Source organism: Dermacentor variabilis, chromosome 7 (genome assembly GCF_050947875.1).
Source record: "Dermacentor variabilis isolate Ectoservices chromosome 7, ASM5094787v1, whole genome shotgun sequence".
In the NCBI taxonomy this organism is placed as follows: domain Eukaryota; kingdom Metazoa; phylum Arthropoda; class Arachnida; order Ixodida; family Ixodidae; genus Dermacentor; species Dermacentor variabilis.
The window spans coordinates 139933720-139959083 of record NC_134574.1 but is presented as its reverse complement, the minus strand read 5'-3'; the positions used below and the strand labels follow the sequence as shown (position 1 = coordinate 139959083).

Sequence of the window (25364 nt, the reverse complement as noted above, 5' to 3'; positions counted from 1 at the left end):
CATCTCTATGTTCCCGAACGAGCCTTGCCATGACGTCACAGATTTTGACGGCCTCTGCTCGGGCTCAGTGAATTTTTTTCTCTCTATCTTGTCGACGGTGATAAGACTACTTTGCATTCCAAAACAGCCAAGCCCGCCGTATTCTCAAACAAGCCCCGACTTTGAGCGCTGTTCCTTCACTCTACCGAGTTGAACGCAGCGCCGCTCATCGACTGATGAAGACGCTACGCTTCCCAAGAATTGCGGTTGATGATCATGAAGCGCAGTGACCACTACTGATGAGGCGTGTCGCTGCTGTCTACGTTCTTCTAAAGCCCCTTAAACTTCGTAAAGTAGCGTCACGCTTTGAAGAATGCCGCCTCCTCGTGCACTCTGGCCGACGCCGCGTCGCTATTGGCGTAATAGCATCACGTGAGCCCTCGCGCCGTGCATAAGCGCCATTTTCGCTCGAGAAGAGTCTACGGAGTGTTGAGGAGCGAATGTTGGCGCCGTTGCTACGCTCGAGCGGTGTAGGCGTCGCCACGGTCGAGGAGGGAGCGTGAAAGAGAGGAGAAACGTGGAGGAGTGAAGGCTGAGGGGAGTGTTTGCTGCTTTACGAAGTTTAAGGGGCCTTACGTTCTTCTTGAGACGAGGTGGATTAACGTTCTAGAACGCGGAGCAAAAAAAAGTTTGACTAAGCAATGTCCAGGAATATCTGTACTGAGCCACAACGGCCAAATTACAGTATATATACATTGAAATCTGTGACGTCATACTGAAGCACCGACGCCGCGGCTTATGGCGCGATATTTTTTTAAGAAGCAGCAACTTTGGCCTTCAGTTTCTGATCTAATAACCCATCCATTACCGCGACATTAACGAATATATGACTCTGAAGTAATACTTCATCGGTCTAAACTGATCTATGGTTTGTCTTTAACGCGCTTAACCTGTTATCCACACGTAAACAATAGCTTCATTACACTCTAAAAGAACCAAACGTGCTAGCAAGTGTCAGGAACGTTTCCTGTGTCAAAACGGCACAAATACGAGGGAATACATTGAGACGCCGTGATGACAGAATGGCGCATAGCTGCGTCATAGGCAGATACAAAAGTCCAAGAAAGTGAAATGCGGTATTCACTTCTTCCACCGGTAACGATAGACTTTTTTTTTTCGCAAGACTATTGGTATTAACATCTTCAGTGAATATTTTACTAGTCTAAAGTGATTTAAAATTGGTACAGCTGTCCATTTAAGCACATGTATTAGTGACTGAGGTGTCATTAATTAATACTCGACAACACGCACATAAAGACGTGCGTATAGGTTTATAAAGGTTAACTTCTCACCAACCACCGCGATCCTCGAGTAAGTGGGCACCATTATAGGTATAAGGTTCGTAGCTACGAAGCTTCGCGTTACGTAAGTAACTTCCGAGGAGGGAAAGGGAAAGCACGTGCCACCGCCGCATAGCAAATTCCGCGACGCTTTTTTCCGTTTTATCTTCTTCGTTTCAGAACCATATTAATCAAGTCAGAACGCAACCGTAGTGCGCGTTCTATTCTGCGAAATTATTCCTGCTTCTACGGTGTGGGCTAAAATACGATACACGACGAAAGTTCCATTTATACACTTCTTCATCCGTCGTAATCGCGCAGAAAAAAAAATGCCCCGTTCTCCATAGTAACCACAACATTATGACAATCCACACCTCAAAATATCGAAGCCTTAAGCAGCCAAGTTACGTGCTCTCTCGTACTAATAGCCGCAAGAAAGTCGACATCCCATTTTGTCACGCAAATCCGCACCACTTGCTCACCTACATCAGCCCTATTCTCAATTCTTGCGCATTTAAACCTGCAATTGAGAGGAACTGCATGCACTAGCCTTCTAAATGAATGTACTGCTTTTACTACTACTTCCTGTGACGTCTCAGGACATTGAAGGTACCGAGATAAACAAGCCGCTTTACATGTACTAGACGTTTCATTCACCTGCCAAGGCGGATCGGTAGGGGACAGAGCAGCGTTCGCCACCTAACTACGCAGCAAGCCACGCGCGTGCGTGTCACGAAACGAAACATTCCGTGACTTTCCGTGGAAATTTTATTGAAGACTGCGAAACGCAATAGAAAATCAATCGAAAGTCAACGACAATTCTTACGAGGGATGGTCAATCGCGTCAACGAATCATCAACACGCTCGCCCGAGGCTGCGTTCGTGGGCAGGCTCGTTATCAGATTCGACGGGGCGCTTGTTATCTCGTCGTCACGCGGCTAATACACACGTTACGAGAATCCGGCTTATACCGCCGCTTAAACCGCCTCGAGCCGAATCGGGAGATTAACAGGCGCCATATGTTGCGAAATCGAGAGAAGGGGAGGTTTGAAAAACGGCGTAGATAGATGTGAAAGGCAACGAAGTCAATAGGGGCGGTTCTCTAATGACCTCACGCCTCGGGTCACATAGTCAGCGGCAACGTATAAAGAGAGAAAAAAAAAGAACGGCGCGAACAAGATGTCAGAGTACGCCGTTCTGGCACAACGCGTCCACTGTCCTTGGATCCAGCTTTATGGTCAACCACAGAGCTTTCACGTTACGTAAGTACCGTACATCGAAGATTAAAAGAGAAAAAAAAAAGTATCTTCCACTGGCCACTCATGCGAAAGTCATGACTTATATTCAATCGTATCTCACCAGAAAATCGGTCGAAAAAAAAAAGAATCGATCAATGGAAACACAACAGAGTTTCTATAACCACTTCTGTAGGGGTAAGCTACGACCGCCGCGAAACGCACGCGTACGCCATCATCATTACAAAGCAGGCTCGTGTAGTGAGTGGTACATATGCTAAAGGCGTGTCGCGCAAGAAAGGGCTAGACTGCGCGCGCTACTGCTTTAACACACTCTGGTGTGCCTCCGCTAGGGCACCTCACACAATACAGCGTGCGCTGTATACCAAGTCACAAAAGCGAGGTTTCTTGTTATAGTGCGCGATCAAGCGTGCGCCGCCCACTAATAGGGCCAAAAATAAAACCCGCGGTCGCCCCCGAGGAATGCAGTTCGAATCAAGGTTCAACGGGGCGCGACTCAGATACGACTGCCTATGCGAGAGTGGGGAACCATTCCCGACTACGTTCCATGTGTAGTTACTCAAATGTTGTTGCGTTTCTATTGACTTGGTGTGCGTGTGAAGTTAAGAGAAATGCTATCGCGTTCCTAACGAACTGCATCGGTGTGTGTGTGTGTGTGCGTGTGTGTGCGCGTGTGTGTGTGCGTGTGTGTGTGTGCGCGTGCGTGTGCGTGCGTGCGTGTGTGTGCGTGTGTGTGTGTGTGTGCAATAAGTCACACTATTTTTGTACTCTCCTCAATTACATCAATAGTCAAGTTTAATTAACCGACTTCTGAAGCAATGAAGTTACGCAAAAATTTCCAATAAAAAAATTGAACAGCGGTTTGGAAAACGCCGCATTAAACAGCATTAATTTTTTCCCGCTTACTGCAGACGCCCGTGAAATGCAAAAAAAAAAGATACCACGTAACATGCCCGCTTGCGCGCCGTGATTGCAGTGCTCCCAAACGTTCCGCTTACAAACGAACATAGATTTATTAGGGTGCGCTGCCGCTTAAAAGGCGACAGGGCACAGACCGAGGCGCTGGCTGTGCGATTTACGCCAGCAACCGCCATCGCTTGCGCTGCGATAACAGTGTGTCACTAAGCAGGCCGAGAAACACCCGTTATAATTGATGCAGGTGCAGGTTTCTCTTTCCGGTTCGTCTAATACTGCCCCAGCTTACACCCTTTATCGATTGACTGACAATACTTATTGAGCTTAAAGGGACACTAAAGCGAAACAATAAATGAGTTTAGACTAATACAGCATTGTTTGAGAACTCTGCAGGCAGTCATTTCAAAATAATAGTTTGATTATTAATGAGAAAATGAAGGTAGAAGTATCAGTATTTGAATTTCGCGCCGAAACCCCGACGCCGATACGTCAGTGTGACGTCAGGGATTCCAAAGTATGTTTTCACATTTGGGCCGCGTTGGCTGAGTAAAGGTTCCCAAAACTTGCCATGTTTATTACCGTATTTTCGCGATTCTAAGCACTCCCCCTCTATTTTCGCGAAAAAGTTAGGAAAGAAGTTTGCATGCGAATCTAAGCACCCCCCTATTCGTTAGGAAGAGCGCGCAGCCAAGGCCGCCAAACGTGCTTGCTCACTCTAGAATCATTGCTCGGCGGACCTGCAGGCGCGCGGTTGATGCTTCTGGTGGATGCGTTTCGCGGTCATCTGACTCCGGAGTTAAAGACAAAGCTTCGGAAGATCAATAGCGACGTGGTTGTGATTCCGGGTGGCATGACGCCAGTGCTGCAACCCCTCGGCGTTTCAGTCAACAAGTCCTTCAAAGCCAATCTCCGACGGGAGTACGAAGAGTGGATGCGAAACCCTGACCGGAAGAAGACGCCGACGGGAAAGCTGCAGAAAGCGTCCCCATCAACCATCGCAAAGTGGATTTCGGACGCGTGGAAGAGGGTCCAAGTGGACATTGTGGTGAAATCATTTAAGAAGTGCTCGATCACAAACGACTTCGACGGAACGGAAGACGACCCGCTGTGGGATACCTAGAGCAGCGGTTCAAGCGGTGCGACGAACTCGAGCGGCAGTGATAGTGACTGAGCATCGTACACAAGCGGTGGGTTCACTGTCTGCACCAATTTTTCTTTTGAATGTTTGCAAAATAAAATGTTATTTCTCGCACCCATCTCGTCGTGATGTCGCAGCGAAAAGAGAGAGTGGGTCATTCTGGATTTTTCGAATCTAAGCACCCCCCCCCTCACTTTGTGCATCGCGATTGTGAAAAAAAGGGGGTGCTTAGAATCGAGCAAATACGGTATTTCGTTCTTTGAGAACACAATGTAGTTTCAATCTGTACCGCTATATATTTAAGTAGGCGCTAGAAGATGCCATCAAAATCCATGACGTCACAGCGACCACGTGGGGGAACTTCAAGGAGGCGTCGCCACCCGCCTTTTGTTCTTGCACTTTTTCTGGCTTATCAAGCGTCTCACAGTAGTAAAAGTGGTGTTTTTGGCGTCGTAGAAAGGTAATTTACCAATGCAGAAGAAATCATTTTTCTGTTTAGTGTCCCTTTAATGTCCCGAAGCCCAACACAGGGGCATACAATAAGAAACGCCGTATCTGAGGACTTCAGATTGAGCTTCAGGCATTGAGCTTCCCGCAAAGTCACAAGAGCGAAATCTGGCGCTAGCGTCTAAGGGAGCTTTCCGCCAGCACGAGTTCAAATTGATCGGTAGTACAAGGATTTGCCCACAAGCTTCGTTACTCCAACTTCCCAAACGACTCTGTGACTTCGCAAAAACGAATCATAATGAATGAAATATTGCTTTATAAGTGGGAAACATTCCCGGTGATTATTACGCGCGCAGTCTTATTGGCCTCGTGCGTTCAGAAAAAAAGAAAAGTGATTGCTCGGAAAATTTATACCGATAGAGGCAGCTAATGTAACAGCACCCCAAGAACATCTGACCGCACAAGCACGAAGACTGTACTAACCCCTCGTCCTCGCGGTACAGCTGAACGGCGCCGGATTGTGTCCTAGCAATTTTAGTACGAAATTCTAAGTCCGTGTGAGGCGACCAGTGCTCATTCAGACGCAAGGCGACTGGCCAGACAGCGAATTCCTGCAAAGTTCCAATACTGGGCGTAGGCGAAAAGGAACAGACGGCGATGGCGGACAGCCGCCATTTTAAAGTTTCTTTCCAATTCTGACGATCGAAGACGTCAGAATACGTCAAAGAAGACAGCTTCGCGAAGCAGCATCTAAGTAAAAAGAAAAAAAAACGATGCAGGATACCTTTTCCTGTCCGGACAAGATGGCAGCTGAGCGTTCGCCCGCAAACTGGACGTGAAGGTCGCCTGCGCACAGAAAGCCTACCCACGCTTTTCTATGCTTAATGCAAGTCACGTCGCGTATTTTTTCTGTCTCTCTCTTTTTCCATAAGTTCGCAGACGACAAAGGGTTCAAATACAGATATAGTGCTCGCTTTCTTTTTTTTTTTCTTTCTTTCAACTTCTTGTCACCGCGAGATGGCGCCAAGTCGCAGAGGCGTCTTCCACGCGTCTTTTCCAGACGGTTCGAGACGCGTTCCGCATTATTTGGGCTCGAAGCAGTCTCGGCTGTCTCCGTAGCTGTCTACGCTGAGTCTCCGACGCTGGCCAGAACTGGAACACCACCCGTAGACACGCCATACACTCGCTCATCGCCATGCGCCTCGCGTATAACGGACGATTCGTCTCGCGATGTCTGCGACGCCCCGCGACCGGTCCGCGCGAGTCGACGCTGGACCGTTGCAGCTCACTTCGCTGTATCGCGACACATTCGTCGGCAGTATGCGGCTCGGTGGACAGTGACCTTGCCTGCCACGTCTTCTACAGTACTTCTACAGTGCGTCTCACGCTGGGTAGTACATGAGAAGACAGGGGGTTAACCGAGGGGCCCGATTTTTATGAGTCACATCATGAGAAGCCAACAAACACTGACACCAAGGACAACACAGGGGAAATTACTTGTGCTTAATAAATGGAATGAAGAAACGATAAGTTAATGGAAATTAAAGTGGATTAAATAACTTGCCGCAGGTGGGAACCGAACCCACAGCGCGAAATCGCACGCGAAATGCGAACGTTGTGGGTTCGGTTCCCACCTGCGGCAAGTTGTTATTTCATCCACTTTAATTTCCATTAACTTATCGTTTCGTCACTCCATTTATTAAGCACAAGTAATTTCCCCTATGTTGTCCTTGGTGTCAGTGTTTGTTGGCTTCTCATGACCTGGGTAGTACATGTTTCTTACACCGAACCGCGCTGTCAATGCGTTTGTACCTAACGGTACGCGGTGGAGCTATCGCAATTTCTTTCTTTTTTTTTTTCGTACAGCTATCGATGTCGATGTGCTGAGCACCAAGGCATGCGCTCCAACAGCTATTGCCGTGAATTACGCGTAGCAATATTTTTGGGGCCGAAAGGCAAACCTAAGTTTTAAAAAAAAAAACATTTTACGCCTAAGCTATTCATCTCAAGCGACGAGCACACAGAGACTCATCGGTAACGTATCGTGAGGAAGAGCCTGCGTAGGGTTCGACGTAATTCGTCATTTACATAATCCGGGAATGCACGGAGGCCCGACGTCTGGAAACACGGCCACCGCGCGGCCAGAGCGGGTGAAGTCTGAATCGGAGCCAGCGTCAAACGCGGCTGAGATATGAAAAAAAAAAAAAAAAAAAAAGAAGAAGAACATCAGTGGCGACTTGGCGGCAAGTGCGAGAGAAACGCGTTAGCATTACGTCCCACCTCTCTGACATCCCGGAATACACGGTTTGAAGCCCGTTCACTTCATTGCAAAGTGTAGTTCGGGAGCTGACTCGACACGCGTCCTACTTCTTCCGAGGAGCGAAGTGTAAATGACGGCGCTACGGAGTAGACCACCGTCAGCCACTATATATATATATATATATATATATATATATATATATATATATATATATATATATATATATATATATATATATATATATATATATATATAGGAGGTTTATTACACGACGGACCGATGACGGGTAGAGCGCTTCACTGAGCAGTCCCTAAGCTCGAGCATCTGCGGCAATCCTGCTGCCTACGAACGAACACGCGTTCTTCTTCATTACGATATATCACAGGCTTTCAGCACTTCACATACGAGCCACCTTTTTTTTTTTTTTCGACTTTGACACTCCTAATGCTAACGCATTAAAAAAAAAAATCCCCTCCAGACAAGCGAGGGACACACAACAGGATCCGGCACGACTTGCAATGCGCCCAGCGCGTTACGCAACGTCTACCAGTGATAAGCGCGCGCGACCCCGCCCGCATCGCCCCCCCCCCCCCCACACACACACACACGCCCGGTGCTATACGGAACCTTCCTGCACCGTCGTCTCCGCGACCACGCGATCCGAGATTCACGCCGTGCTTCGCATCGGAGATCGACGGGAGGGGGGCATCTGAACTTTTGCGAACGACTGTGACGATAATACAGATGTGCAGGTTTCGCGGCGTCTGGCTAGAGGGCTTCTAGTGCGAGTGAATCGCATCAGCCACGGTGGATGAGGCGCTATACGCGGCGTGTACGGCTGACGGGCACTATACTAGGTCGCGCGTTCAGTATAGTCGTTACGTGCGTACGTATGTACGCTACAGAAAAATGTCATATATAAAAAAAGAAATCATTAAGTAAAAATATGCGTACCTGCCAACCTGCAAACTTTAAAATTTGCAATGATCCCGCGGACGCTACCGCATATGAAAACATAAAAAAAAATGAATGAAGGCAAATAAGTCGGCCCTTGTTGCAAGACGTGGCATGCGACACGAAATACTGTCGTTATATTCAATATTCGTTATAAGAATGTATTCGTTATAATCTATTTATTTATTTATTTATTAGGCGCAGTTTACAGAATTTTGATATCGCTTTCTTTTTTGCCGAGTTAGTACGCCGTAAGCTTCACTATATTCACCAGAGTCACTTGGTTCTTCCTTTCTTGTGAATGTAACAAATCTCATCAAATTCGGTGCAGTGGTTGCAAAGAAAACGAAACGGATTACTCCTTTCCCACGTTTCTCACGTGATAGGAGACCACCCCCACCCCCACCCCCACCTTGAGCTAAAGCTTCCTCTTAAAGAGGCAACGCTGCAGAAGCTACATAAATAGCCCAGTAATACAAAATAGTCTTACACCGCGTTAACTTCCGTTTTATTGATCGCCGACGCTAAATAACTTCCTGTACGACAACCCGAGGACGTAAAAAGTCAACTCAAATCGCGTATCATTCGCGCTTGCGGAACGCTATCGGTGCACAGCACAAGCGGTGCGTCGGAGTCGCCTGCCGCAGAAAGGCGCCACTCCTCAGATCTGCCACGTTTTCAACGTCACAATAACGTCACACATCTTGCGACGTAAAGGAACGATACAACCTCGCGTCGAAGTACATGACTCCATTACCCATATATATTTCTTTCATACGTAACCCACTACTATGTTTCTCTGCTCGCAAATGGGAACAGCGAGCCCGGTCTCTCTCTCTCTCTCTACTATAGATCTATCTATCCATCTATCTATCCATCCATCTATCTATCCATCCATCTATCCGTCCATCTATCCATCCATCTATCCGTCCATCTATCCATCCATCTATTCATCCATCTATCCATCTATCTATCCATCTATCCATCTATCTATCTATCTTACTTCGTGCAGCGTCGCCTGCTACGCATGAAACGGAGTTTTTACGTTTTCCTACAAGACGTCTACAGGACGTGTGCCGACACCTCGTGGTCGATGGAGCCGCATCGACAAAATCCACTGAAAACAACTGGCTGGTCCGAAGAGAGAGCTAGTGGCTTGGGAAAAGCGAGAGCCACAAGAAACCGCGCGGCCCGCGCAGTATTCAGGCCGGTGCCTTGAACCCAGCCAGCTGCTGTGTCATTACTCTCCTCTCTCTCTCTCTCTCTCTCTCTCTCTCTCTCTCTCTCTCTCTCTGTAGCGCAGCGCTCCAGACAGAAGTATGGACGTTCGTACAAATGAAGAGGGCCAAGAACACCTAATTAAAACAAAACTGGTCCATGTTGCAATATATATATATCGCGCACACTGGCCACAAAGGGATACTAACAGCGACGAACACCCAATTACCCGCGCAAAGTGTGCATACTGGACTCGCGAGAACTGCACGCGGCCTGCCACACTTCTCACTGTGCGAGGAGGAGGGCCGAGCGCGCGCAGCGCGCGCGAAGTTTCTTTCGGCCCTTTCTAAAACTGCAGCCTCGCGCGCGCGCACCCTTTTTCTCAGCGCCGCTAAAGCGCTCTCACGCTACATAGCGCGAGAGCGCGTCGGCGTGTACAAAACTGCTTGGAAGCCGAGTGGCGCGCACTCACACCACACACACACACACACCGCCAGCCATTCACACGTGCCAGGCGAATGCGGTAGCCAGCAGCAGCAGCAGCAGTAGTGAATGCCAAAACGAGATCGTCCCACATATACATAATACGTACTACACAACTTGTGAGAAACCTAACTGACGAGGAGACAAAGAGGTGAACGAGGCGGTGCACGAGCAAGGTCCGCGGCGAGTTATTAACGGGATTACGAGCCGACCTAAATGAAAGCGCAACAGTCGCCCGAACGAAACAACTATAACGAGAACAGGACAACAGAGCGAATCCCGCAGTGCCTTTCTTTTCTTTTAAGAGAACCAGTTGCATGCAGCGAGGTGTCGCAGTCCACATACACACACCGACGCGACGCGTTTCTGGAGCGAGCCGCGGCGACCTGCGAACTATGCGTGGGACCGTTTAATTTTTTTCCTCGCGGCCGAAGTGCTTCCGTATCGTGGCCTCCGGGAGGTCGGAGCGTCAAGAGTTTCCTCCGGTGAATTTTTTGTAGGAAGCTACTACGGCTTCGACAACCATTTATCCCTCGTATTCTATATGCTCGTTCTCTCTCTCTCGTTCACACCCCGTTCCCCTCCCCACGTGTAGGGGTAGCAAACTGGACTCAGTCTGGTTAACATCCCTGTCTTTCCGTCTTCCCTTCTCCCTCTCTTATTCCTCGTATCGCAGAACGTTCCTCCGCTCCCCACCTTCTTCCGACGCATTTTGCTGTTGCAAATAGGACGTTTGCTTCTCACTCGTGCGCGCGCGACACCTCCGTATAATTTTCCCCCCTTTCATTGCCACAGGAAGTTGTGCTAGCGAGTGGAAGGAAACGGGACGCTAAATAAACGGCGCGCTTCCCGTCAGCGTTATTTTCACGTCACGTCGCGCGCGCGCGCGTTCGTGTGTGCGTTCGCGTATGTATGTGTGTTTTCCTCTATCATCTCCTCACCCCTTTCATCCATTATCACATAATCAAGCTGCAGTAGCCTGCAAACTTTTTTGCTCGACTAACCTATCCGGTTATCCAGTTAACTTTCCCTCGTTGGTGGGCGCGTATTTTTCGGACCAACTGGTTGGCGGATACGGTGACACACACTTGTGTTCCGTTTAAGAACACGCAAGTCGTGTATGCCATGTATAGGATACGGAGAGGGCGAACAACGCGGCAGTGAGCGTTCGAGATGCTATTTATTGCCTGAGGCTGCTAGCGGTCTGGCGTAAACGCAGCGCCAACATTCTGGCCTAGCCAGACCGAGAAGAACCAAAATTTTGGACTGCCAAAATCACGATCCGATCACGAGGCACGCCGTAGTGGGGGACTCCGAATTCATCTTCAGTATACCCGGGGTTTCTTAACGCGCACCCAAACCCAAGTACAAGAGCGTTTGTGCATATATGCCCCTCATCAAAATGTAGCCGCCGCGGCATTGAATTCACGACCTCGAACTCAGCAGCGCAACTCCATAGCCATTATATATATATATATATATATATATATATATATATATATATATATATATATATATATATATATAACATTTTATATACAGTACAACTCGATTGATACGTTTTTTTTTCAGGAGACCGTGGTAAAAATAACGTAATATCCGGGAAAACGTGTCATCCGATAACACTATCGACAACGCTGTACTGATGATACAAGAAGCTAATCTCACACAAAAACCTTATACACTGCTCTACACGTTACAACATCCCACACAGTTTATGTGCACACCCGCGCATTACTATGACCAAGAGCGTCTCCGCTTTTAACGGAATACCCCGTATTTATCAAAGTCCACTGCCTGCCCTCCTCCTCCTGCCCCTCTCCCCTCTCCAAACCACACTGTCCGCCAATCACACTACGTCCGGATTTTAAAATATCGGTTCCTAAGTCGACACTTTCGCAACTGCTTTGATCGAGTAGTTGCGCTTAACGACTCCGTCCACGATTTCGATTTCTCGGCGCAAGTACAACACGCGCCTCCGTCTTGCGGAACTCGCACCCACGGGCGCCGCTTCCTGAACGAACGCAGACTACATATTATCTCGGAGACACGCGTACATGTGGTCGCGAAACCTGGACGCTGCCAGACGCCCGAAAACGCGTGTCCGATGAACGAGGGCAGAGACGATTGATGATGGGGCAAGCTGAGCCGATCTCGCGCGAAACGCTTTGTGGCACGTCGCCAAGTCTGCGAGAAAGCCAAGCTTTTTTTTTTCTTGCTTTGTTTTCTTTTCTAGTTTTCTCTGAATGTCGCCACGTACGAGAAAGCGGGCAAAACGCACGCTTCGCGTAACCTTAAAACGAGAAGCGGTCGACTACGTGGCAGCTCGTCCCTTTACTATCTGACCTAACCAGTTACTTAAAAGACGCCTACACGGATGCGTGGCACTATCGAGTGTGCAAGATTGAGCTCGAAAGCCTTCGCTATTAAGAAGCGTGCGAAGCGTGAGAGAGAGAGAGGCTCCCGCTAGGCGACTAACGCCTTAATTTCCAGCCTCTGAACACGTGACCCGGCTTCCACGAGCACGGGAAATGAAGACGTCGTGACACGCTTGAAACAAGTGAAATTAACGTGCGAGGTTTAACGTTCTCTAGCTGCGCAGTGGGTTATGCGATGAACGTCGTAGTACGTTTATAGACGGCTCGAAAATAATCTTGACCGGCCCGGGTTCTTATAAGCGTGCATCCAATGCGAAACACATGAACGCGCTGTTCGTTCTTTCTTCCTTTCTTTTTTTTTTTCATTGCGCCTGTAGGCATTGCTAACGCCGCGGCTGCGTATCGAACCCGCGACCTCGCGCCCAGAAGCACAGCGCCATAGCCACAGAGTCATCGGGACTGGTCAAAACACAGTGGCGACCTCTAGAGCCACGTATAACAATTTCACGCCGCTTTAAAAGAGGCTTCGTAACATGCTATCTTACAGTTAGGTGATATCTCTCTCTCTTTCTCCGCTGCCGACAGTCCAGTTTTAGATGTATACGATGAAATTTAAAGCTTTAAAATTGCTTCAAAAGAAGCTTCGTAACAAGCTATTCTACAGTTAGGTGATATCTCTGTCTCTCCGCTGCCGAAAGTCCAGTTTTGGATGTATACGATGAAGTCTGGTAATTTTAGTCAATTTTTTTTGTCAACGAATCTGGTGCACTGTGCATACAAAACCTGCGCCCTACAGTCACGAGAAGCTGAACTTTTCAGATAACAGCGAGGGCTTTTTTTTTGTTATTATTATATCAGCTGGAGCACATTTGCGTTAAACTTAGCGCCTGCTGACATTTTTCACCCTCAACGCGCACTGAAAAGCACCTTGTGACGGGTTGTTCCACTGACGATACGAAAGAGAACCGTAGCACTTCAATCAGGTGTTCGCAAAGCAAAAAAGAAAGAAAGAAAAATGGAATTTATAGAGTTTAATGGCTCAAAGACTACTGCGGACATAGAGCGCCAATACAGTGATGATTGGTCGCAAGGCAAGCATTCTCGAGCAGCGGGACATAAGAACGCGCGCAGCCTGGAACCACTGCTCCAAGTTCAACCTGGGGCTCCTTTAACGCGCCCCGAAATGTGAATAGGCCCCAAACATCCCATTTCGTAACGTTACAAAAAAAAAAAAAAACGCGTGTCAAGAAATCTACGGGCACCGAGAGAAATGTGTCAGAGGGTACAACACGACGCGCAATGCCTCCCATACCAAAACCGGTCCTGAACGGTCGATAATAGAGCAACGTATGTTACAAGGGCCGAACGAGATGTTCCAACCCGGGGTAATCCGATCCTCAAAAGCTCCCGCGGGGTCCCAATTTTGCTTCGAAGCGCCTTGGCACGTTCTTTTCTATGCAAACACTATAACACCCCGTTACCTATGTGCTTGTACTCTTTCACAAATCTGCCGACTTCCTACTGAAACTATAAAACGTCATCGATGATATTTCAACACGGAGGCTCTCGCGTTCTATCTCACCTGCCGCTCCACCAGACCAGTCGACAAAGCCAGTTCGCCGAGCACGGCAATCGCAGAATGCGATCACAGCGGTTTAGAGACTCGTAAACAGAGGCGATAAAGGCATGCGAATACATACATACGGCTTTATCGCGTCTTGGTCGAGTAGCCACCAACCGAGCCTCCTCTGCGAGCGCGGCGGCTCGCGGAGCCGCGACACGTGGATGAGGGTAAACGAGGCGGGAGGTGTACTAGCTCCTCCAGAGGCCGATCGCGCGCACCGAACAAACCACCAACAACCACCACGGCGCCGCTTCCAACGCACCTCTGTCGAAGAGGACATCGCCGAGACGCTGGGGCGGCCAGGCACCCTGGATCAGCTGCATCACACTGCCGCCACAAGCCCCACGACGACGTTCACGACGATCACGACGACGACGACGACGAGCACGGCGCGGTCAGCAGCAGCAGCAGCGACCGAGGCTAATAAGACGCGACAGGGGCAGGGAGCAACAGCGTTCGCCGGCACAACTGGGCTCCCAGGAACGCGGCGGCATCGTGGTCGACGGGTCGCAGTCCTCGTCGCTTGTTCCTTTCCACTCTCCGTCAAGAATTTCGAACGAACAAAACACCACACTCCTCCGGGGTCCACACACGAGGAGCCCCTCAAACGGCGACGCCGATGTGGGCCACAGGTAGGCAAGGCTACGGTCTCCTATATGCAGCCCGTTCGGGTGAGCAAATAAGCATCAACGCGATCTCGCCACGCAGCATCCACAACCACCAACGAGAAAACAATGCCACCGCGGTCGTCGAAGAACTCTACACGACGACGACTACGACGAGAGGTAGAGACCGCCGTCTCGCGAGAACGTGTCGACTCGGCCCCACCGAAGAAGAAAGTTGTTGCCCCACACCGGGAAGGAGGGGGAAGAGTAGCCAGCGAGCGTGGCCGCGTGCGCCAGAGAGTGGGGGAGAAAGTACACCGAGGCGCGAGCCAGCCGCGGCACGTATAGTAGTAGCCGACCACACCGCGCGCCTTCCTCGAGTATCCAACTTGCTCACCCCCCCTCCCCCCCACCTCTAACGAACGCTCGCTTACCTCTCCCTCCCTCACCTACTAGCCCGCCACCCGCTTTCTAGCCGTCTTACCGGCTCTCCCCCCCTCCGTCGTCACACGATCGGTTGGCCTACATTTGCGCCGCCGAGCAGCGAGCGCTGAACGCCAGCGCTCGCTCGCGTCGTCGTGGTGGAGAACAACAACCGCGGTTCCTCGTCCTCTTCCTCCTCGTCCGCCAAAGCGCCGCGTGGACACTCCACTACCGCATCCCCGTTTCCTCCTCGCTCACTGCTCACCGGCATTCTTGCACGGGAGTTCTCTCTCTCTCTCTCTCTGCTCTTCGGTCTTTTCTTATACGTCTCATCATCATCCTCTTCTTCTTCTTCTTGGTTGTCTACCGCTTTCCCGTTTCGTTTTGTTTTCTTTTCGCTACAGCGCGCCGACGTAGGGAGACCCCGTGGCGGAGAAAGTATAAAGAAGGAGAAAAGTGCGGCAGCAGACCGCCGCCAAAACAATCCAGGAAACGACGGCCTCCACGGCGAGCGCCCACATGATGAAGCAGAAGAGAGGGGGGCCAGCGGCGGACGGGAAAGCGCGCGCGCGCGCGCACCCCACAGGTGCGCGTATCTCGAGCGTGTGTGTGTGTGTTCGTTGTTCCTCTACTGCAAAAAAGAAAAAAAGAAAGAAGGACCCGGCAGCGAAGAAGGAGAAAGAAAGAAAAGACGCTCGGCGTGCGATCAAAACTGGAGCGAAAACGGCCGCGTTGAGACAAGGAAGACACACAGACCCCCCTCCATCCCCCACTCTAGGCTAAAACAGCCTTTTTCGTGCTCACTCGCTCCCTCCACCCGGAGGTTCTGGCGCCGGCCGGACTCTGCCAGGGCATTTCTCGAGCACTGGAAAACTCGCACGCAACATAGAGACCGGGAAGAGAGTGGGGAGCGGCAAAAATAAAGGGGGAGAAATGACAAGTCTTTCTTTCTTGTTCTTTTTCTTTTTTACCCTGAAAAGAAGGGGACTGAGGACCGCGGAAAACAGCAGAAAGGTGTGTCTCCAAAACAGTTTCCCAAGAAGGAAGGGACTGGAGTACAGAAGGACAAGAAGAGAGCGATGACCTAGAGTCATGACGGACGGACGGACGGACGGACGGGGAGAACGTTAATTCCGCACTACTACGCCCTTTAAGGGAGGCGAGCTTTCGTGCGTTGCACAAACTTTCCGGGAAAGGCTTTCAAGTGCCAGGAACCAGCGAATCGGTCCCATATCCTCTGGACATGCCCCAAGGAGGACACCAAAAGAAGATACTACTCCCGACCAGTGGGAGGGTCATGTTGCTCAGCTCGGACCTTGCTGTCCGTGACAGTGTCACGGCACGAGCTGAGGAAACCGCCTAGGTCCAAGGACTCACGGCCACTTAACAACGCCCCGTCTGCGGCACTCTGAGATACCTCTTTGCTAAATACAGTTCATACCCTCAGAAAGGCTGATAAACTAGGCTACGGGATACTGCTAGTATGTTATCCACGACGCTAACTCCACAATGCGGAAACGAGACAGGATGAAAGGAAGCGAAGCTCGAATTCGTTTCCAGCCGGAAACACCTTTAGGTTTTTTTTTTTTTCTTTTTCAGCGACACTGCCGTTGCCAATTTCGGCTGCTTCAGGAACTCGTCTGAGCATACTCGCTGGACCCAAGTTCCCTTCTGGCGTCGTTTCACCATAAGTAGACAGACTCGGCCGGATCCCCATGCACAAGCATATTTTGGACGTTGCCCTTTCGGCCATCTGTCGAACTTCACCGCAATGCACCGGCGTAACTCAATGGGCAGCACTTAAAAAAGAAGTAATATTACTTACAGCGCACACTAATAACAAGGACGAAGAAGAGAGACGGAAGACGACCGCTGACTCCTTTTTAGAAGCATTTAATGGTTAAAATTATCGGACGTCTTGCTTTAGCGCTCGCTTTTCTTGTTTCGCTTCTGGTTGAGCGAATGTATGGTGCGCGGGTGCACGCATGACCTATTTTAACACGACAGCGTTAAGGAGCTCGTGTCGCAGAGAAGCCGGTGTCGTCAGCATCGGCGTCATTGGCCGTGAGCGAAAAATCCCGGAAGGCAATTTTATATGGCTGTGTAGATACAATAAACTTTTAGTAGTGAGCCAGCGCTCGTGTTTCGTGTCTCTTCTTCGTACTTGTTATTACTGCGCGCTGTAAGTAATATTAATGCAGATGTGCCGACACGACCGAGCTGGCTACCGCACTAGTTTAAAAAGAAAGTGATATTTCGAACGCTCGGCCGAATTTCGGCAAATTTCGGTTAGTAACGTCCAGGGGTAGGTATTCCTTTCTAATAGCGTACGTATAGATATACAACATCTAGTCGTAACTCCTCTTTTGCGCTATAGCAGTGCTTTGGTTCCGACCAAAACTGCTTTGTCGCCGACTTCATCCCTTATCCGTAGCCGGCTGTTGCAATTTTCTGCTGCTGACTTCATTCCTTGCCCCTTGTTCACTGAGGCGTCTTACACCCAGTGGCACTTAATAATTCTAAGGGATTGGCCAAGAGTGTCCACACGTACCCAGTGTCACGTGCCTAGTTTCACGTATTCAGTGGCCTACCATTACGCTGTCTTGTTTGTGGCCGAGGAGCATGACGACGAGTTTTATTGGCATCCCTTTCGAAACGCGTCGGCGACGAATAGCCACCTACAGACTGCCTGAACTAACGAGGCATTGTATGCGTCTAACGCACTCGAGAATTTTTTGCCTATCTGTGCTTGATCTTATCTCTCCATCGACATTGTAGATTACATTGTACATTATCTCTCATCTACACACCTCTCTTCATCTACATTTTAAAAATACCTATGCATGCGACGACCCTGGCTCTATTAATCGCTTCCCCCTCCTGACCTTTTTTTTTTTTTTTTAGCCGACACCCTAAGCATCTCTTGATTATCTCGACTGATGAGCAGTTAATGTTTCGAGCCGTTTTGAATCCCAGCGCTTCTGGAAAGTGGAGGTTGCCTGCGGTTCTTGTTGAGTGAACGCCATGGTCACGGTGTTTACCATCGTGATCATGGCATGCCATTACGATGCATGAGCGGAGTCGTCTCCGGACTTACGCCTCGGCGGCACTGGCAAGGTGCCGGCTCTGTAACATAAGACCCACTCGTCGTGCGTTTTGTAACAGCATAAAACCAACGCAAACAGAAGGAAGAAATGATACGGCATCACGTGGCGCTGACCCACAACCGATATTTTATTCAGGAAGCTCCCACGTGTATATATATATGCAACAGCAACAGCAACAAGAAGTCCAACAACTCCAGATATGCGCAGGCCAAATGGTTCACGCTTCTTTATTTTTTGGGGACTTCGGTCGCTATATATGGGTGTCAGATTCCTGAATAAATATCAGTTATGAGTCAGCGCCACAAGTTGTGCTTTTTTTTTTTTTTGTTCCCTTTGCACTGTTGCAAAACGTATACGACGAATCCTAACCAACTCCGACCCGCTTGGTATCTCGCTCCAGAATGTCCATTCGTTTGGTCCTGCATTTTGTCGACTACAGTGTCACGCCAGTTCATGCTCGTACAAAACCAGAGCATGCGGAGCCCTGACACGCGACGAAAGGATGGATACGTGGGCTAGCTGGTAATGTATTATTAGAAAAAGGGCACTATAAACACGCAGGACGTAGTGAAGCAAGGCACACCACAGCGCGTGGGGTGTTTGTTCCTTTTCTACGTCCCGCGGTGTTCACAGCGCTCTTAAGTTCTTGTAATAACCTAATACGCGAGGCCTGCGCTACGTATGTCATCTCTACCTAACGAGCGCGATAGCTCCCGCGAACTCGCCCTGCAAGAAGCCAGCACTGTGCGAAACGAATGGGGGAGCGCAGATTCCCTCGTGTTCAAATGTTGTTAACGTTCGTTGGAATTATCAAAGCATGCTTTAAATAGAAATCAAAAGACCTTCTTTGGAAACGAGACGGCGACAGGAGTGGGGGGGGGGGGGGGGGGCGAGGCCCCTCCAGAACAGGAAGTGCGGCAGAATCAACGGATCCTGTGTATAGTGCTGGGAAATAGGCAGGGTCACTGACCACGGTCGAGACGAAATCATGCTTCGTTTCGACCACGTTCAATGAATGATTCTCGACTTCTGCGTCAGCGTGCGGCTTAAGTACGAGCTACCCCAATAGTAGTGACGGCGTCTTCGCGGCGCCGACCCAAGAAACAAGCCCAAAAGCGTCCCAGATTTTTTTTTTTCTCTCGCTCGGACAAGGGGGCCGGCGTCGACTGACCGAATGGCCGGCCAGCCAGTAGAGCCGGCTCGCTCGCTCGCTCGCTTCGCCGCAAAGCGTCCTTCTTCCTCGAATGTTTTGCCGAAAGGGAGCGCGTTTCGGTCACTGACGACGAGGAACAACCCGGCCGCCGAACGCGGAGAAAGCGATAGCGCTATCGGAGGCTACTAGAACGGGGAAGCCGGCTCGGCGATGGCAGAGAGAAAGAGGGGAGGATTTTGAGAGGCAGTAGGAGCAGGAACCGCGGGCCGTCGGAAAAAGGAACTACACACATACACACCAGAAAAAGACAGTTCATTACCACCGCGAGCATACACGCATGGCGGACCCAGAGAGAGAGAGAGACGCTGGTTTTGCGCGCGGTGGGGAAGGGGGGCAAAACAACGCGGAAGGCGCCGACGAGCTATGAGGGTCGCCGGCCAGTGGTGCACGGACGGTCTGCAAGTAGTAGTAATAGTAGTAGTAGTCGTCAAGGTGGTGACGGTAGTATTAGTATTAGTAGTAGTCGAGGTGGTGGTGACGGTAGTAGTAGTAGTAGTATAGTAGTGGTAGTAGTAACAGTAGTAGTCATCGATGTGGTGACGGTAGTAGTAGTAGTAGCAGTAGTAGTAGTAGTAGTCGTTGCGCGTCTCTGTGACCACTAAAGTACTGCGTAGTGCCCGCCCCGCTTGCTAAATTTTATCGTCCATTTTTGTGCTGCACTGCCCTTACTACGATGAATATGTGTAATTGTAATACTATGTAAGCAGGCGGTGTCAATAACCGACCAACGCAGCAGCAGCGTTTTAGCATCTCTGTAGCGAACTCTGCAGCGTTTTAGCCCCTCTATAGCGAACTCCGCAGCGTTTTAGCACCTCTATAGCGAACTCCGTAGTGCTTTAGCACCTCTATAGCGAACTCCGTAGTGCTTTAAGACCTCTATAGCGAACTCCGTAGTGCTTTAAGACCTCCATAGCAACCTCCACGGTGTTTTAGGTTCTCTATGGCGAACTCCGCAGTGTTCTTGGACCTACGTAATGAACTCCGTCGTAGCGAAATCGCGGAAGTCAATCGAGAAGCCGCCGCGCATCTGGAGGAACAAAAGCGAAACGAATACAGGTTGCCGCCCGATCGCAACGGGGAGCGCCTTCTTTCTTTCTTTCCCGCAAAACAGTCAGCAGAGGGGCCCGTGGGCTATTTATAGAGCAGGGAAATAACCAGCGACACGCGCATGCGGCCGCGCGCTCTGAAACAAAAAGAAAATAAAAATTTGAAAAAAAATTGAAAAAAAAAAGTGACAGCCGGAGCGAGCCGGCGCCGAGCACACCTACCTACCCATTCAACTCACCAGCTGCATGGAATGCAGCGAAAGCTCTAGCTGGTCGCGACACCAGAATAGTGAGAACCAGAAGAACCGCGGCTCTCCTCCGTTGTCCGCTTCTGATCGCTCTTCGCGCGACGTCGTCTGAACGGTTCCACGGCAGTGTCAGGAGCGCACATTGGGCGATGCCTTCCTCCACGCTGGAAGCCGCAGCCGGCTCTCGTTACAAGCGGCGTTTACGTCAAATGCGAGCGGCGCGTCGCATACCGCGCAAACGGCGGTTATAACGCACTGGGAAGGCGAAACGCATTGGCGCGACACGGGAAGGTATATAGTTCGATACGGGTTGAGTTGGGTTGAAGTTGTCTCGCGCGTTGCGTCGAAACGCTAGCGCGTCGCATTCAGCGAAAGCAGACGGCTGCACACACACACACACACACACACACACACACACACACACACACACACACACACACACACACACACACACACGCACACAGAGAGAGAGAGAGAGAGAGAGAGAGAGAGAGAGAGAGAGAGAGAGAGACTGAATTCGCAAACAGCCGCATACAGCTCCCAGCTTGTTTCAAACGAGGGCGGACGAGTCGCGTGTAGACGCTGTCGCATAATTAATCCCATGCGCTAACAAATCCGACGCGACGTACTGTCGCATTCAGGTAGACGTATAGTGCGCGTAAACGAAGCTAATATATTGTCCTGTGTGTCCCGTCCCGCTTCGAAGCAGTACTCTTTTTTTTTTTTTTTTGCTGCGCCCAATAGCGCGCGTTCAGCCAAAGCGCAACGCGTACAACAAGACTACAGCCCTATAATTACAGCATTCAGCCGCAACAATCAATTTCGAGTTCGATGCACTATACAAAATTCTCGATACGGACTGTAAGCTGACACGTACGATGGCGCCTGCGCAGCCCCGTCAAATCGACCTCGATAGTCGATAGTTCGTCAAATCGATCTCTCCCCCCCCCTGCTGCCCCTCCCCCTTTCTTAAACTCTTCTCAAGTCGTTGTCGGTCGCACGCGCTCTTCTGGGGCACCCGGTTCTTCGGCCGCTGCCGCTGCATGGCGGTTAATGCCGCCGCCGCTGCTGCTGCTGACGACGGACACGACGCCAGAAAAAAAAAAAAAAAGAGAGAGGTAAAAGGGAGAAGTCAGTGAAGCCAAGCGGGAAGAAATCAACGCGGCAGTCATTCCTCCGGGAAGAGAAAAATAGAAAAGACGACGGCGAGAGAGAGAGAGAGTACGTGTGTGTTGCGGAGTGAGGAGAGGAGGAGTTTGTCCTTTCGTGCGCCGGCGAGCGCTTTTTCTAGCGGGTGGACGCCCGTTAATAACTGTTTTCCTTTATTCGCTTCGTGTGCATATTTTGCGTTGGCTATATTTTTTTGCACCCCCTTTATATGCGGCTGGGAGAAGGAAGGGTAAAAGGCCGAACCGAGAAGCTTCGTTGGGGCGTGGCGGCGGTAGCGTGAAATGTGGTCGGGGCGACGGACGCTGGACCGAGGAGGACGCCACGAAGTCATTACACAGCGCGTCATTTCCCCGAGACCACGCGGAAAAGAAAACAAAAAAAAAGCTACTGTTGAGAAACGCTTCTTTTCTCTGTTGCTCGTTCATTTATCCCGTTTTCCTTTCCGTCATAGCCAACGTTCACGTTTCAATGGAGAGTTTTAGATTAGGGGACGCAAGCGGCTTGCGCACGCAATAACCAGGGGCGACGGTATACTGCGCATGCGCAGACGTAGACGTAGGGGTCGGCGCAAGCGCAGTACCGTCGCCCTATTGTTCTTGCATACGCAAGCCGCTTGCGTGCCCTAACCTAAATCTATTGGGCAAGAGTGCGGTCGTGTGTGCGCATGCGTTAATGAGTGAGTGAGTGAGTGAGTGAGTGAGTGATAAGTGAGTGAGTGAGTGAGTGAGTGATAAGTGAGTGAGTGAGTGAGTAAGTGAGTGAGTGATAAGTGAGTGAGTGAGTGAGTGAGTGATAAGTGAGTGAGTGAGTGATAAGTGAGTGAGTAAGTGATAAGTGAGTGAGTGAGTGAGTGAGTGTAATGGAACGCAAATATGTGAGTGTCTGCGTCGGGCGGGAGTGAGTGTTCTCTGCCCCCCCCCCTCCCCCAATATGCTCGCTATTTAAAAAAAATTAAATTATGGGGTTTTACGTGCCAAAACCACTTTCTGATTATGAGGCACGCCGTAGTGGAGGACTCCGGAAATTTCCACCACCTGGGGTTCTTTAACGTGCACCTAAATCTAAGCACAAGGGTGTTTTCGCATTTCGCCCCCATCGAAATGCGGCCGCCGCGATGCTCGCTATTTAACGTAGTTCTATTGGGCGAACTAAAATGCCGCTGGAATACATTTGGCAGTGAACGTTTTTTTCTTTCTTTGTTTTTACACGTCAGCGCTTGAGACGTGCTAAGAGGACAGGAAATGACTACGGTCAGGCTACGCTAAACGCTCGCAATCTCTTCAAAAAAAAAAAAAGAAAGCAACCCTATTCGTCGACCCTATCGAATTTGAACTATTGATATAAAAACGAAATAAAAGAAAAGAACACGGAGAAAGAACTCGCGCATATTCGACCACCCTCTCACAGAATGGACAAGTTACACACGGTAATTTGGATGGGGTGTGCTTCAATTTGGGCCAGTCGCTGCGACATACTGCAAATTTAACCAAAGCAACAAATAATAATAATAATAATAATAATAATAATAATAATAATAATAATAATAATAATAATAATAATAATTCTGTATTCCCACCCTGTAACAGCACGGCAGGGCTCACAGTATTGGAAATAAATAAATAACATAGTGCACTCATCAGGCCTGCCAAAGCCTACACAGGACCAGCGACGATGTAACACAGGCAGGAACAGCGCTGGTCCTGTGCATACGTGTTCTTGCGTCCTCGTTTATTTGCGCCGGTTAAATTTGCAGTACACAGACGTACATACACGGCACGTAACAAAAAAAAAAAAAGACGCCTACTCGCCGAAGGTGAGTCACAAACGTCGGCGCACGCCTGCGAGCCCCTCCCAACCGGCTTCAGCCAAACGCACTGTTGGGCGAAAGTTCAGTGACCGCCGAGTCGCATAGCTAGACGCCGGCACCCCCCCCCCCCCCCCTTGTTTAGACGCGCGCGCAAACAGTTTGGTTTTTTTTTTTTTTTTACGCACACCGTTATCAGCGGCTGTGAGAGAGAGTAAAACATCCTTATTAATAATATTTGAATGGCGAGAGCAGTGTGGGAGGAACCCTCAGTCCAGGGTCCCTAAGATGATTCCGGCGATGTTTCGAGCCCGTTGTATCACAGCTCGGAGGACCTCGGGAGGTCCGTCGCGGAGGGCATCGTTCCACAGCTCTTTGTTGCGTAGGGGGTAAAAACACGCTGGAGCGAAGCGATGCGTGAGCAGCGGCTCACGGAACCCCAACTGATGCCGCGCGCTTACAAGCCCCCCTCCCTCCCTCCCTCCCCCTCTGTGGTGTGTGTGTGTGTGTGTGTGTGTGTGTGTGTGTGTGTGTGTGTGTGTGTGTGTGTGTGTGTGTGTGTGTGTGTGTGTGTGTGTGTGTGTGTGTGCGTGTGTGTGCGCGTGTGTGTGCGCGTGTGTGTGTGCGTGTGTGTGCGCGTGTGCGTGCGAGTGTGTGAGTGTGCGTGCGTGTGCGTGTGTGTGCGCGTGTGCGTGCGAGTGTGTGAGTGTGCGTGCGTGCGTGCGTGCGTGTGTGTGTGTGTGTGTGTGTGTGTGTGTGTGTGTGTGTGTGTGTGTGTGTGTGTGTGTGTGTGTGTGTGTGTGTGTGTGTGTGTGTGTGTGTGTGTGTTATGAAGCGAACCTGTACAGATATATCGCCGCAGAGTTTCCTAACAAAATTAATACAGCGAACTCCGGCGTCGCCGTATCGTTCAGCGGTATCAATACACCACGGGAAGAATGGTTAGCATACAACGGATTTGTCTAAAATTCGTGCTCGTGGCTTCAGACGATCTCCTCGTCGTTTATTTATCCCGCTTCATCTCTGCCAACTATCCGGGCGATAGCGATTTACGACAGCGCGACGTTGCTCGAAAAACGCCAATTTGCAAAAGTCGTTCGAAGACCACCGTTCCCCCAAGCTGGCGGAAACTGTGAGCAGCCCCCGTAGAATCTAGCGCCAGTATTCCCCCTGGTTAAACTTGTGCGGCGGCGGCACCAACGTGTGCCAGCGCATGGTCGGCGCGCCCGGTGATCTCGGAGGCTATAGCTGTCAGTGCGATCGGTATCGAAGCGGCGTACGCGAATTTTCGCAAAGCGGAGCCGGCGCAGCAAGCGCCGGCTACAGTGGAGAAAGCAGAATTATAACAATTAACTCTGCAACGCGAAATGTATCATAATATGTTGCGTGCACTACATCTGACGCCTCAAAACGCCGATTTATGTGCAGGAAAACTTTACGCAAAGTTCACAGTTGCGTTTTCTTTTTCATGTGCAATATTAGACTATTAGTTTAGCGTTCGCCACGCCCTTTCGTACGCTACAACACAGCGGGCCGTCAAATGCGCATGCGCAGAACGACAAACGAATTTGGGGCTGCACAGCTGTCGTACGCGCAACGCGATCGAGTTAGCAACATTCCGGGTTTTGCCGGCTTAGCGAGACCATGGTCTCGCGGGAAAATGAAAGGTTTGAAGATTCGGGCCAGCGAGCAAACAACGTTGCAGCATCACACAGCCGGCTCGAGAGCGCCTCACGTACACCCATGAGCAAAAGTA

At 50.1% G+C, this 25364-nt stretch overlaps 1 protein-coding gene across 5 annotated transcripts in view; it reads right to left on the bottom strand.

The window, feature by feature from the left end:
* smg (sterile alpha motif domain containing protein 4 smaug) overlaps nt 1-25364 on the bottom strand; it is a 129702-nt gene that overhangs the window by 56367 nt on the left and 47971 nt on the right. Inside the window, exon 1 of one of the 5 annotated variants that reach the window (XM_075699415.1) lies at nt 14255-14820. The exons of 3 other annotated variants lie outside the window; for them this stretch is intronic. In XM_075699415.1, coding sequence (XP_075555530.1) covers nt 14255-14315 — 61 coding nt within the window. In that variant the 5' untranslated portion in view covers nt 14316-14820. Of the gene's footprint in view, nt 1-14254; nt 14821-25364 lie in introns of those variants that run through there. One more of the 5 variants, XM_075699414.1, reaches the window with a different exon arrangement.